This window comes from Entamoeba histolytica, genomic scaffold, assembly GCF_000208925.1.
Source record: "Entamoeba histolytica HM-1:IMSS scf_1104750518129 genomic scaffold, whole genome shotgun sequence".
NCBI lineage: Eukaryota > Evosea > Mastigamoebida > Endamoebidae > Entamoeba > Entamoeba histolytica.
The window spans coordinates 895-13699 of NW_001915187.1; the positions used below are offsets into that span (position 1 = coordinate 895).

The 12805-nt window shown below is 31.8% G+C and overlaps 8 protein-coding genes across 8 annotated transcripts; 4 read left to right on the forward strand and 4 right to left on the reverse strand.

Moving 5' to 3' along the window:
* Positions 1–1374: 1374 nt before the first annotated feature.
* Positions 1375–2439, reverse strand: EHI_119720 (uncharacterized protein; the record flags this gene model as incomplete). Its single annotated transcript, XM_644257.1, has 1 exon — positions 1375–2439. One exon carries the CDS (start codon positions 2437–2439, stop codon positions 1375–1377), a length of 1065 nt encoding a protein of 354 aa, XP_649349.1.
* A 49-nt stretch (positions 2440–2488) lies between these two features.
* EHI_119730 (uncharacterized protein) lies at positions 2489–3115 on the reverse strand (the record flags this gene model as incomplete). The annotated part of the gene is made up of 1 exon (XM_644256.1): positions 2489–3115. One exon carries the CDS (start codon positions 3113–3115, stop codon positions 2489–2491), a length of 627 nt encoding a protein of 208 aa, XP_649348.1.
* A 40-nt stretch (positions 3116–3155) lies between these two features.
* EHI_119740 (uncharacterized protein) lies at positions 3156–4888 on the forward strand (the record flags this gene model as incomplete). The annotated part of the gene is made up of 2 exons (XM_001914148.1): positions 3156–4599; positions 4644–4888. The coding sequence occupies 2 exons, from the start codon at positions 3156–3158 to the stop codon at positions 4886–4888; spliced, it is 1689 nt and encodes a 562-aa protein (XP_001914183.1).
* Positions 4889–4921: 33 nt separating this feature from the next.
* On the forward strand, positions 4922–8379 carry EHI_119750 (uncharacterized protein; the record flags this gene model as incomplete). The annotated part of the gene is made up of 2 exons (XM_644261.2): positions 4922–5826; positions 5967–8379. 2 exons carry the CDS (start codon positions 4922–4924, stop codon positions 8377–8379), a joined length of 3318 nt encoding a protein of 1105 aa, XP_649353.2.
* Positions 8380–8431: 52 nt separating this feature from the next.
* EHI_119760 (uncharacterized protein) lies at positions 8432–10021 on the reverse strand (the record flags this gene model as incomplete). Its single annotated transcript, XM_644260.2, has 1 exon — positions 8432–10021. Exon 1 carries the CDS (start codon positions 9974–9976, stop codon positions 8432–8434), a length of 1545 nt encoding a protein of 514 aa, XP_649352.1. The 5' UTR covers positions 9977–10021.
* A 192-nt stretch (positions 10022–10213) lies between these two features.
* EHI_119770 (uncharacterized protein) lies at positions 10214–10732 on the forward strand (the record flags this gene model as incomplete). The annotated part of the gene is made up of 1 exon (XM_644259.1): positions 10214–10732. One exon carries the CDS (start codon positions 10214–10216, stop codon positions 10730–10732), a length of 519 nt encoding a protein of 172 aa, XP_649351.1.
* Positions 10733–10921: 189 nt separating this feature from the next.
* EHI_119780 (uncharacterized protein) lies at positions 10922–11227 on the reverse strand (the record flags this gene model as incomplete). The annotated part of the gene is made up of 1 exon (XM_644258.1): positions 10922–11227. The coding sequence occupies one exon, from the start codon at positions 11225–11227 to the stop codon at positions 10922–10924; it is 306 nt and encodes a 101-aa protein (XP_649350.1).
* A 160-nt stretch (positions 11228–11387) lies between these two features.
* Positions 11388–11717, forward strand: EHI_119790 (uncharacterized protein; the record flags this gene model as incomplete). Its single annotated transcript, XM_001914149.1, has 1 exon — positions 11388–11717. One exon carries the CDS (start codon positions 11388–11390, stop codon positions 11715–11717), a length of 330 nt encoding a protein of 109 aa, XP_001914184.1.
* Positions 11718–12805: the final 1088 nt, after the last annotated feature.

Sequence of the window (12805 nt, forward strand, 5' to 3'; positions counted from 1 at the left end):
ATTATTTTTGATTTTCTTCTTTTGAAATATATAATTTATTTTATTTATTCAATTTATTTAATATTATGAAATTTATTCTATTTGTTTATTTATTTACTTCTTTATAATATCTATTTATTTGATTAAATTTATCATGTTTCTTTTTGCTTTTTTAATATATTTTAATTTATGAAATATTTATTTTCTTATTTTTATTTATTTCTTTTTTATAATTATTTTGTATGGTACAATTTATTATTAGTGTGTTAATTTGTATATTGTATATTATTATTTCTTCATTCATTTGGTTATTTATCATTTATTTATATTTTGTTTTATACCATATTCTGTTTGTAGAAAATATAATTCTTTAATTCTTTGACTATTTCATATCTAATCATTTATTCACGTTTCTCGTGTTTATAACTTATTATTCTCTCTAATATTTAAAATCACATTATTTTTATTATAATTTATTATAATTATTTATTTTTAATCAATCTAAAAGAATGAAATTAGTATATACTAATTCATTTGTGTAAATATTAGAATGGAGATTATATTTTGATTCATAACAACATAAGAATGTATAGATTTTTCATTTGAAATAAAGATAATAAATGAAAAGAAATAGAAAATGGAAATAAAAATAAAAAGAATGAATAATAAATAAAAAAGAAGAAATAGAATATGATTAAAAGAATAATAGAAGAATAATATAAATAATAAGAAAATAGAAGAAAATAAGACATAATGATAATAAACAAGAATTAGATATAATAAAAGAAATTAAACGATATAAAGAAGAATATAAATAACAGAAATATGTCAGAAGAAGAAAAAATATTAATAATTTGTGATTTTCTCCGGAGAAAATCACAAATTATTAATATTTCAAAATGAAATGATTATGAATGTTCTAAAAATAGAATGATGACGTGTAAATACGTAATAATTATTTATAGAAATAGATTTGACGTGGTAACAACTCAAATGTATTTATAGAAATAGAATTTACTCATCAACACGTAATCAAATATAAATAGAATTATGGAATAGATAACACAAAAATCTAAAAAATTAAAGATAGAAATGTCAGCTGACAACGCTGACCAAATTTATAGTAAAATTATAATAAAAATATTATAAAATATAATAAAAATATATAGTCAGTATAAATATATATATATATATTTTGAACCTCAAAAGTCAGTGTTGAATTATTTATGAAACACTCTCTGACTAAAGTGTGTTGAATAACACAATTTATTGATTTCTTTTGCTCGATTTAATGTTATCAGTTATCAGGAAATCGTTACATGCACTTCCCTTTGGTTGTTATTTCACTCTTATTTTCCTGTACAACTGACAACATTAAATTATTCACAAAAGAATTTAATTACCTAGTGCTTTCCAGCGGTTCGAGAAAAGTGAAGTTGGCAAATATGAATATGATGGTGTATCTTTTCTGAATGCTATTTTCATTGAATCTTCTTGTTGTGCCATTTCATCATCAGAGTTCGATGCTATAAAGAATATACTGCCCCAATTTATTGCATTGGCGAAGAGTATTGGAACGAGTAATGCCTTTTCCCCCGCAGCTAAGAAGATTTCTCCTTCATATATGAATCGGGGTTCTAATTTCCCATTATTTGCGAATTTTAACGAAAGGCAGCTTTTAGAACTTAGTAGAGTTATATAAAACGGTCTAAGCGCGTGACTAGATTTTACGAGTGTCGTTTCTTCGGAGTAAGGAATGTTGAGTTCCGACCATGTAACCTGTTCTGTGTTTGTAGGAAGGTTTATTATGTTGGTAGGATAGTTAATTGGAAAGGCTTCGGTTCCACTCGAATAATATAGCTTATTGAATGTATGTTTTTCTTCTGGGATGTTCGTGGTTATGGTAATTTTTGAAAAACCATAGTAGTTTGAATCCGGAGTGTAAGTTGCTGTTGCGTTTTCCTGTATTGTTATGTCTTTTGCTTGTAGAGCAGGTTGTACGTTTATTGATGCATTGACGGCATTTAAACCGTAATGATTTTCGTCTGGTTTAAGAAGGTAATTTCCGTTATTCGTAAATGTGTGTGCTAGTGTTTGAAGAGGAGGGTTGACATCCGTTGTTATCGAAACTTGACCGAAGGTATGATTCGGTTCTGGTAAGAAGGTTTGTTGGCCGTTCTGGTTTATCAATTTTACTAACATATCTTCTGTTTTAGGAGGTACATCGACTTTGAGGTTTACTTCTTTTATTCCGTCGTAATCAGTTGGTGTTTGAATTGTATAATTTCCATTCTGTGTTATGTAAGAAGATAGAGTTATAGTATTTATTGGTTGTTTTGTTTCCAAATCTGGTATATTTGTTAGAATAATTTTTTCTTTTTCGGAAATTATTTCAAGTGAATCCTGGTTCGATTTATTGCATGTTTTTATGAGGTTTGTTAGGTTTATCTCTGTTTCCATTGGTTATAATGTTTATTGAGATGAATTGAATAACTAGTCAATTAAAAGTTTAAACTTCCTTGTTGAAGTATTTATTCCAAATCTCATCAAAAAGACCGGGAGAAACTGCTGATATTCCTCCATTAATTTCCAAGTCTATTTCAATGAATTGTTGGTTTGAGTTTTGTTCTCTTCCCCCACTTTCTAATGTTAATGTTAGACGTTTAGTTGAATCATTATAATTTAATCTATAAGGAAATATTATTATGTTTTTTTGAGGTGTGATATTGAACCATTGATTTTCGTATGCACCGAAATGGATTGTGTGTGTTTTCAAGTCGAAGCTCATTACTACATAGAGTATTCCACTTCCTTCTGTAATCATTATTTCATGTTCATCGTCATCTTCCATTGTTAGAAATGTCACAGTTGAAGTTGGAATGTTTAGAGATTGCCATGTTTGAGTGTTACCCTTTTCAGATGTTATGATTATATGATTAGTTGGTTGTTCATTTATTTGTATTTGTTTTTCGTCATTGTCTGGATTAATTCCTGTCAGTTTTATTCTGTTTATTACAAGTAAGCTTGGTATATCTTTTAGAGTTATTGTTTCTTTTTCCAATACAATGTCGTATTGATTCATTTGGAGGATATTACAGGTGTTTATTAGGTCTTTTATACTCACTTCTGTGTTCATTGATATTCTCAGTTTCTCTGGGATCTTGTAATATCAGTTTATGTCTTTTTCATCTAATTCAACATTTAAACATAAGAAATATGGACCAGCTAAAGTTAATGTCGATATTGCAAAACGTAATCAGAGACAAGAGCTTACTGTTACTATTCCGGTGTCAACTGAATGGAGAGGTGCAATGAGACATATCGGGGGAAGAGATTACAGTGATGTCCACACCATTTCGAGTTTATCCATGCTTGCTGGTTCCAGGCAATTTATAGAAATGTGTGATTGTTTTGATCAATTTAAAATTATGGATGTTCATATTTGTGGCGATGTTAGTAAAGGAGTATCCACATTAATGAATTTTAGAGTGTGTTTTATAAAGAGTATTTCACTTCAGGTGAGTATTGATAATGGTTCAAATTGGACAGATATCGATGCTGCTGAATTATTAGTTGATGCGAATCATGTGTATTTTGAAGAAGGTCAGGCTGGCGAATTTATTGAATATTATAATGGGAATTTTTATATCGGAAAACCGGAACATGGTGCTGGTTATCCGATAATTGCCACGCAAGTTCTCAGTTTTCCAACTGTTTATGGTTTAGCTAGTCGTCGTACTGTTCCTCCCGGATTTTTTACTCCAAGTCCTACAGGAGTTTCATATGTTGAGCCTAGTTTTGATGTTCTTTCTTCTTATTCTTCTTTTATATATCAAAGTAAATTACCTGGTGCCAGTTTACATCTATCACTTGATGTTGCTGGAGTATCTTCGAGTGAAAAAATGATGACAACCCCCACTATGATGGCGGGAAAGTTATATAAATTTATTCCAGAGAATCAAAATGGACGTTTTTATCCTTTTATTATGTATGGTGCCAAAGCCACTCTTCCCACTGGTGCTGGTGATATTACTGATGCTCTTTCTTTTATTGATGATGGTGGTATTTCTTGGACTGGTAATGTGGGAATACCTCAAGAAGAAGAGGAAATTATTTTGGATAATGCCAATGTTGATTTACAGGATGTTATTCGTGATAATGTGAAAATAAAAGTTCGTGTTGGTCGTGGTATTGTAGTTGGAGGATTTCAGGGATCGGATGCCGCGGATGTTGAAGCTGCATATAAACAAGAACTTGCTAATCATACCACCGTTGAGACTGATGGTTCGTATATTATGAAAATTATGGGGTATATTACAGTGAGATTTAAGCAATTGCGTTCATCTCCTCTTGAGATTGTCGAAGCATATAATTTTGTTCGTTGTCAGTCATCTTGGAGAAATCCAACGACTGGCGAGGTTGCATCTCATGACAGTGTAATTTCGTTAAATGGTTTAGGACAATTTGTTCAAGATGGTGTTAGCGGGTTTGTTATTGAACGTGGTGATGGAGAGTCATGGACGGATGCATTGAAACGATATGGCTTTGAAAACATTCCAGTTGATACTTTCTTGACTCTTGGTTCTCTTGCTGAAGGAACGGGTATTACTTCTTATGCATGTAATATGGTTAAAAAGGGAGTTAAGAATGAATTGGTCCATTAGTTGAAAGTGCCATTTCTGATGCTGTACCTGGTTATAATACTGCTAAGGTGTTGGTAGGATACGCTTATACTGGTATTTCTGAAGGTATGGAGTTTATTGATAATAATACGTATTTGAGTGCTGGTCGAGATGCTTTGGAATCTGTCTTAATTGGTGGGTTGAGGAAAGTTGCAGGTGATAAAGTTGTTGATTTTTGTGGTAATGTTACTTCATTACTATCAAAGACTATATCACTCTTTAATTAGAACTTTTAATTGAATCTTGTTTTCAATCATTTGATGCAACGACGTGTTAGTAGACGTAATTATCCAAGAAGAGGTTATAAAAAACGTACAACTTTGAAACGACAAGCATTTGGTAATTTTGCAAGTGCTATGCAGCAACGAGATAGTACTAATGTAGTTATTAGTATGCAAGAGGATGTTTCTATTAATGTTCCAGTTGGTGCAAATGAAGGTACAATGTTGAGGAATGTCACTGCTTTGATGACTTCTACACAATATTTTCATAATTATATGGGAATGTATGATCAATTCAAGTTAAATGCTGTCAGAGCATCCATGGAAATGACATTCATTGGAAATCAGTTGTTAAATAGTGCAACATTCCCTTCTATATGTACAGCATGGGATCGTAATGGTGTTAGAATTAATACTGCTGTTATTAATAATACGAGATATTTCCAATTACCTGCTTATTCTTCTGTTTCTTCTTATTCTAGTGCAAATGAAAAGACATTGTATTATGGTAGTAGATGGGGAGTAGTGAGACAATTAGATGCAGCATCTATGATGGAAAAGTCTATGTATTTACCAACAACTAATACTAGAGATGTACTTAGTATGGATAACATGTATAGTGCATGGAATCCTCAATTACTTATCGCTATAAAAACTCCTCAAGCTGTTAATGTTGCCAATGCTTGTACTCTTACTATTCATTGGCAATTTGATGTTACATTGAGAGGTTTGAGAAAAGTACTCGTTACTGATGAAAATTCATTTAAACCTTATGCTGGGTTTATTGGTTATGCTCGCAATAATAATGGACTTGTTGTACCTAGTAATATTCCTAATGCTCAACCTCCGTATATTTTAGTTGGAGCTATTGCTAATGGATTTGCTCCATCAATTAATCCTGAGACTGTTTATGATAATGCCAATGATGCATATTCTAACGGTGGGTTGGTAATACCAAATGATGGATTGCCAGAACATAATGTTAATCTCTAATTGATTATTGAACTTTATTTGGTTATTTGATGTGGAGACGAAGGAGAAGACAATATAGTTATAACAAACGAAATAACCGTTATTATAATAGTGCTGGAAAGTATGTTTCCAGACAATATGATAAACAACCCATTGATAATGAACAACAGTTTTATCAATTTGGTGGAAGACCTTATAATCCACCACTTCCAGATGAATCTCTTCAAAATATAGTTAGTAGGGAATTGGATAAACGATTAGGTGAAGAAGGTAGTTTTTATAAAGAAAACAATAAACGACAGAAAAAGATTGATGATGATAATAAAAGTCTGTATAGAGCTATTCTACGTGCTCAACAGGATAATCTTAAAAATGTTCATCATATTGAACGTTTAGAGTCTGCAATTAAAAAATATAAACAAAATGCTGAACGATTTGTTACAGTTGAAGATTTAGTTCGTGAAAATAGAGAAATGATAAATGAAAATGTGAATAAGATTAATGAATTAAAAATACAATTTGGTGATTTTATTCCTCGTAATGTTCGTACTCAAATAAAGGATCTTACAGAACAAAATTCAGTATTGAAACGTCGTGTATCTCAAATTGAAAGGAATAATGGGATATTTGTTACTCGTGCAGAGTTAAATGCTTTCAGAGATTTCTATGAACCTCTAATTGAAAAACAGGGTTCTAGATTACAAAATATCGAAGAACGAGTTAATGTCATGAGAGGATTAATTGATAAATATCCTGCCTTTGAGAATGAATTACAGAATCTATCTAATGCTTATCGGAATATGGGAATGGTATTTTCTAAACAATATGATGATTTAAATTCTCAATTTAGACATTTGAATACAATAAGTCCAGAAAATTTAAATGCTGTTAGAGCAGATTTGGAATTATATAAAAACCACCTTCAAAAAGAAATACAATTACTTTATAAGACTAAATTGGATGTTAATGATGCTGCTAAGTGGTTTGATCAGACATTACCTAATACATATAATCGAAATGATGTAAATGCTTTATTAGGACAAATTAATGATTATGTAAAGAAACAAGAAGGAATTATTAAGGATATTGATTCAAGACTTGCTGAACAGAACCGATTTTCATTGAAACAACTCGATGCTGTTACAGATAAGGTCAATTTATATACAGAACGTCTTGATAAATTAGAAAAGAAATCAGAAGAATGGAAAAATGTTTTTGATGTTGTTAATAGATTACCTGAACATATGAAAATACCATTAAATGATTTACTTAAAGATTTATTGGAAGAAAGAGAACCCGCTAATTTCACTAGAAGAATGAGAATACTTGAGAGTGAAGTGAAAGCTCTTAATTCATCAATACATAAAATTGGTAGTGGTAAAACAGAAGAAATTACTCGTGTAATAAGTTTGGTGAATAGTATACAAAATGATATGAATTCATATAAAAAGAAGGGACAAATAATAAATGCAGGAGAAGAACAATTTTATAGTGATGATCCGGATATGAGACAGAGTAAAAAGGCATTTGAAAATACACGCCAATTATTAATTTCTCGTTTTAAAGATGTTAATAAGTATATAAAAGATGATGAGGTTCGGGGTGCACAATATAATGATGTAATAAGTAATGTTAATGCAATTATGAAACAATTTGAAAATATTGCTCAGTCTTTTAATGCTGAATATGTTGTTCCTGTTAATGATATGCAAAATTTTCATGAAAGTATGATGATGGTTTTGAGTGGTATTATGGATGATAAGTCTAATGTTGATGAAATTCGTTATAAATTGGATGTTGCTTCTCATGATTTTGATAAATTACGAGGTTCTTGGAATGATAATAGAAATGCGGGTGCTAAGATTATTGCAAATAAGTTAGCTGAACGAAATGGTATAAATATTAATGATTTTGTTGAATATGCTCAGAGTTTTGCTGTACGTGGTGGTGCAGATTCTTATGTTTCTGAGAGTGTAATACAGCCTAGAAAAAGAATGATAAGAGATGATATTTCTTCTGATTCAAATTCTGGATTTGACAAACGCGGAGATGAAACAGTTACACTGAGAGAAGGAAATCGTGGATATGAAATAATGGGTAGACATAAAATTGAACCTAAATATGATGCTATTCCCATTGCTTCGGATTATAGACAGAAGACAAATGATTTGATGCGTTCATCTTATAATGAATATGATTACGAGAAGTGGTACAAAGAAGCTAGAGGAAGAATAAAGGAACGAGTAAAGAAATATTATGATAATCCAGAAAATGAAAGAGAAGTTGTCGATATTAATGGACATATTACTGAATCTATTCCAAGGGGCGTGTATGACATGATTGAGGCGGATGAAATTGGACGATATGAAAAGCGCGTGAGTGCTTCGAAAAGAAACAATTTAATATTGAAACGTACCATGGAACGCATTAATAAACATGCATGGGAAGAAGCGGCGAAGAAGGATAAAACGGTGAAACCGAGAAAAATAACAAAAATTTCAATGGTAAAAGATAAAAAGAAGTAAATTAATTTAATTCTTTTTAGTCATAAATGATGTCTGGATCATTTCCATCTCTTCAGAAAGGTGGCTGTTCCCTGGGAAAGTTTTCTTCTTTGTATTCTTCGTCTGTATAATCTTCTTCCATTTCTTCGTTGTAATCATCAGCTGAAGAGTCCATGTATCTCGCGAAATAACTATTTCTCTGCTTTTCATAGGAGGACATGGTTTCTCTTTCGAAGTCGCCAAAATCTTCCCTTGACAAGCCGAGTGGATTATCTGTTTGGTATTCTTCTAGGTCTTTGTTCCACTCTTCTAACATACTCGTGTTGTCTTCTTGGGATTCATTTAGAATTTTTTTCATCTTCTTATCTTTCTTTGCTTCTTTTATTTTTTCCGTCAGGCCTTCTAGGAATTCTTCATCGTAACCGAGTGACTCCATTAAATTAGTCACTCTTTTGTAGAAAGAGAGGTGCTCCGCCGATTTATTATCAATTAAATCTTGTTCTTCTGGCATATCTTTGATGGTCTCATATTTTTCTTGTAAATCTTCCATTGCATCGTAGTTTTCTTCCCGCTTTTCCATATCTTCTGAATCTTTTTCAGATTCTTCGGGATCTTTATAAAGCTTTTTATCTATGAACACTGTCAGTGAATTTCTTTTCCACCAGTTATAGCCTCCGTTGTATTTCATCAATTCTACTACTCCTTCATACTCCCTCTGATTTAATAGGTGGATACAAGGTCTGGCGGTAACAATTGCTTTTGAGTATTTAATATTGACCATTGTTTTTTTATCTATAGTAGAAGTAACCGCCTTTATTAATCTTATTAAATTTTTATCGTAATTTATATCGTCAAAGAGAATGAATTTATAATTTTGTTCGTCGTCGTACGCGTCGAACAGAGAATCTCCTCTTAACATGAAGGTATTATATTTTAAGAAGATTTCTTGTATGGCAAATTCTGTTTTGCCTGTTTTGGTAGGTCCTACAATAAATAAATTTCCCATCCGATATTTATTCCCCGCGGCACATTTCAACCATTTGCGGATTGTTTGTACTTCCGGCATTTCTTCTCTCCAGGGGAATAAATCGGTTCTCGTGTAATGTTCGATATCTAGACGTCTCGCGTTCTTACGCAACCACCTCGCCTTTATTTTACCTTCCTGCTGAATATACTTTTCAGCGTTAATATCTAGAAGGGTTTTTTCCAATTCACTGTAATCCTGGTAAGAATCGAGTTCTGATAAAGCGTTGATCCACGTCTGTTTCAAGTCCTCCTTTGTGGATGGATCCCCCTTACACATCCCAGCACCTTTCTTCGTAATATAACGTATAATCGCCGAGATATCACCAGTGCGTGAGGTGTAAGAATTTACCCGTGAGTACCAAAAAGTCTGCTTCGTTCCGTCCGAGTGATTAATTAACGGTCTCGCTTTAAATGAGCGCGGTCTCTTGGTGACTATTAGCAGGTGCTGGTGTGGTTTGGGATTTACTTCGTCTATTTCAGTGGGTGAAATATGAGCATACTGAACGTTATTTGTTGCACCGGCTAGACGATCCACCACTTCTTTGAACTGTATTTGATTGGAAATTTCATCGCCCCAGAGCGTTAAATACATGAATCTGGACGTGAAATGGAGAGCCTTGTTGTTTGCTAGAGCATCTTTTAAGTGAATCATGTCCATTTTATTGGGTTCAGAGTGGAATTCTTCTTTAGACATTAATGTATTTTTGTTAGTTCGATTTGATCTATTTTTACGGATTGGTGAGGTTTTTTTTTCTTACGTGGCGATGACATCGTTGAAGGTGGCTGAACTATTTAACGAAAGAAAACTTTAAAATATATATCGAATTCAATGACAAACATGAACAGGCCAAGAGATGATATTTACATGGACGTCGCCGCTATGGATATATTAGATGTTTACACTGAGGCGCAGTCTGAGCCGAACGTTAACGCTTTCCTCAAGAAGTTCTATTACACCATGAAAGAGCCGTCATATATTGACTGGAAGATTAATAACTCCGATAAAGTTAAAAGTGATGAAGACAGGCGAGATTTAATAAGACAAAAACTTGAAAGTATTAGAAGATGTGAAAGAATATCTAGATATTTGGATGAAAATAATATAGGACTTAATTCATTTAATGCATGGAATAAAAAGTTTGCAAAGAAGTGTAATAAAAAGACCGTTGACCAGAGTACTATTCCAGACTGGGTTCGAAAGTCGTCTCGAAAACAGGCCGAAGAAGTTGATGTTGATGTTATTCGCGTTGAAGAAAATGAAAACGAATCTAAACGCGCTTTACTTAGACCGTTAAAATCTAAAGATGAGGAAAAGAAGCCTAAGAAGGTTGAGACTAAAGATAATTAAAGACTTTTTACTCTTTTATTTTCTTAATATTATTAGATAATGTGGAATTAGACGAAACGTGGTGTTTAGTTGTTTAGACTAAATTTGATGTGCCCGGCGAGGGAGTTTACATAAGTTAATAAAAAGGTTGTGGACAACAAATACTCGTTTAATTGACAAATAGAAAATAAAATAATTAATAAAAATTAATCACTTAAAGTGTATTGCATAATCTCTGTTATAAAGAAATCTAAATTGACTTAAAATTTCTATCAATTTTTCATTTTCTATTATTAACACTTGGGCGTCTGCTATTAAATAATCTAAATAGCCAAATAACGTATCATCATAGTTAAATTCTTTAATAAACGAAACTTGTCTTGTCCATAAAGCGATTGCATGAATGAGGCTATCTCCTTCGGGAGATAAATTGGTTGTTGATAAATGTTTAATAATGATGGATAATTCCTTTGTCAAATCATTCAAAGCATTTTTAATGTAAGCGGAGGAGTTCATGGCGACGATGTTAATGTTTAATTTTCAGTTCTTTAAAAACGTTTGATTACGTATTGATTAGTAATATTTATTGTCTGTTTGATGACGTGTACTGCCTGTTCACGGTGAGTTATGTCTGTTTATGATAAATTTAATTGAAGTTTATCTTGTAATTTATTCAATGAGTAATAATCCTGAAGACAAGATTGACTACTATCCGTTTGACGACTTAAAAGTTGAATTGTTGCTTGATTTTTATAATGATATGAATGACTTACATGATCTGTGTGATGATATGGTTAATTTGTATAAAAGGGAGGAGTGCTGTACTTTAGGAAGTGAAAGATATTCTGTTCTCATTGAAGATGAAATCTTTTTGATAGAGGATATCGCTTCTTTAGCTTGTAAATTCTTGGAGCAACATGGTTCTGTTATTGGGGCTTTTAGACGATGTAGGGAAAAAAGAGAAAACAGAAAACATGAACAGTGTAAGCCGAAGAAGAATAATTAAATTTTATTTTGGCTTATTTTCGTTTAATCCAGGAATTTTAAAAATAATTCAGCTATTATTATGCACATAATTAGTACGAGTAATATAATTGAAGCCGCAACGGAGTAACATACTCTTAATAGTAGATTTGGTCTTTTGTTCTCTAATTTATTAATAAACGAATTTCCTGTTTCTTCCATGATATAAACAAAGAATGAGAATAATTAGATATTCAATTAGAAGTTGACTTGCTTGTTTGGTGCTTGATAAAGAAATCCGTATACGTAGTATTGAGTGGTATCAACTGTTCCTTGAATTTATATCTGGCGGTTTCTGATAGTCTGTTTCTTTTGAGAAGTCTTTTAAATTGTATATCAATATTACTACAATAAAGTAGAAAATAATAGTCTGTGTCAAATTCACCCAATAAAAGAGAACATATATAATCACCCAACACCAATTGTTCGACTTCGATAATATCCAAATATGAAGTATCTAATTTTACCAGCGTAACGGCGCTCTCTGAGACATTTGGAATTTGATATCTTTTACATAAATATTCTGTTTGTAATTTCAGACTTTCTCTTTGTGCATTTGTTAACGTTTTTCGTTATGACAAAATATTTCTAACGATTCTATGGGGTGCCTATCCCAAATAACGAAATCGGCTTCCTCATAATCTAAAGAATTCAATTGGTCTTCATAACACTGTAAAATATACTTCTGGAATTCAAAATTTGTAATGATATTATTAAATAATTTCTTGAGCATTTCTTCACCTGAATGATTATAATCTATATATTCCCTGATGAACACGGCCTCCGTATAATTACTAACGTAGTTGTAGATTGCACTTCCCAGTGTCGACTTTCCGGTAGCAATACTTCCTCCGAGAAAGATGTGTTGTTTTCTGAATGGATAAGGATAAGGTTGTTGAGTGGGCACTTTATTAAGTTGAGGGGAGTTACTGGTCATGTTAGCAGCCAATTGATTAAAGTTTTTAGTATCTCGACTTTGTTGTTTTTATTTGTTTGACAGGTTGTTACACGTATATATTACGTTATTATATCGTTCTCTGTTTTAATATTTTTATTATTTAATATTTTTAT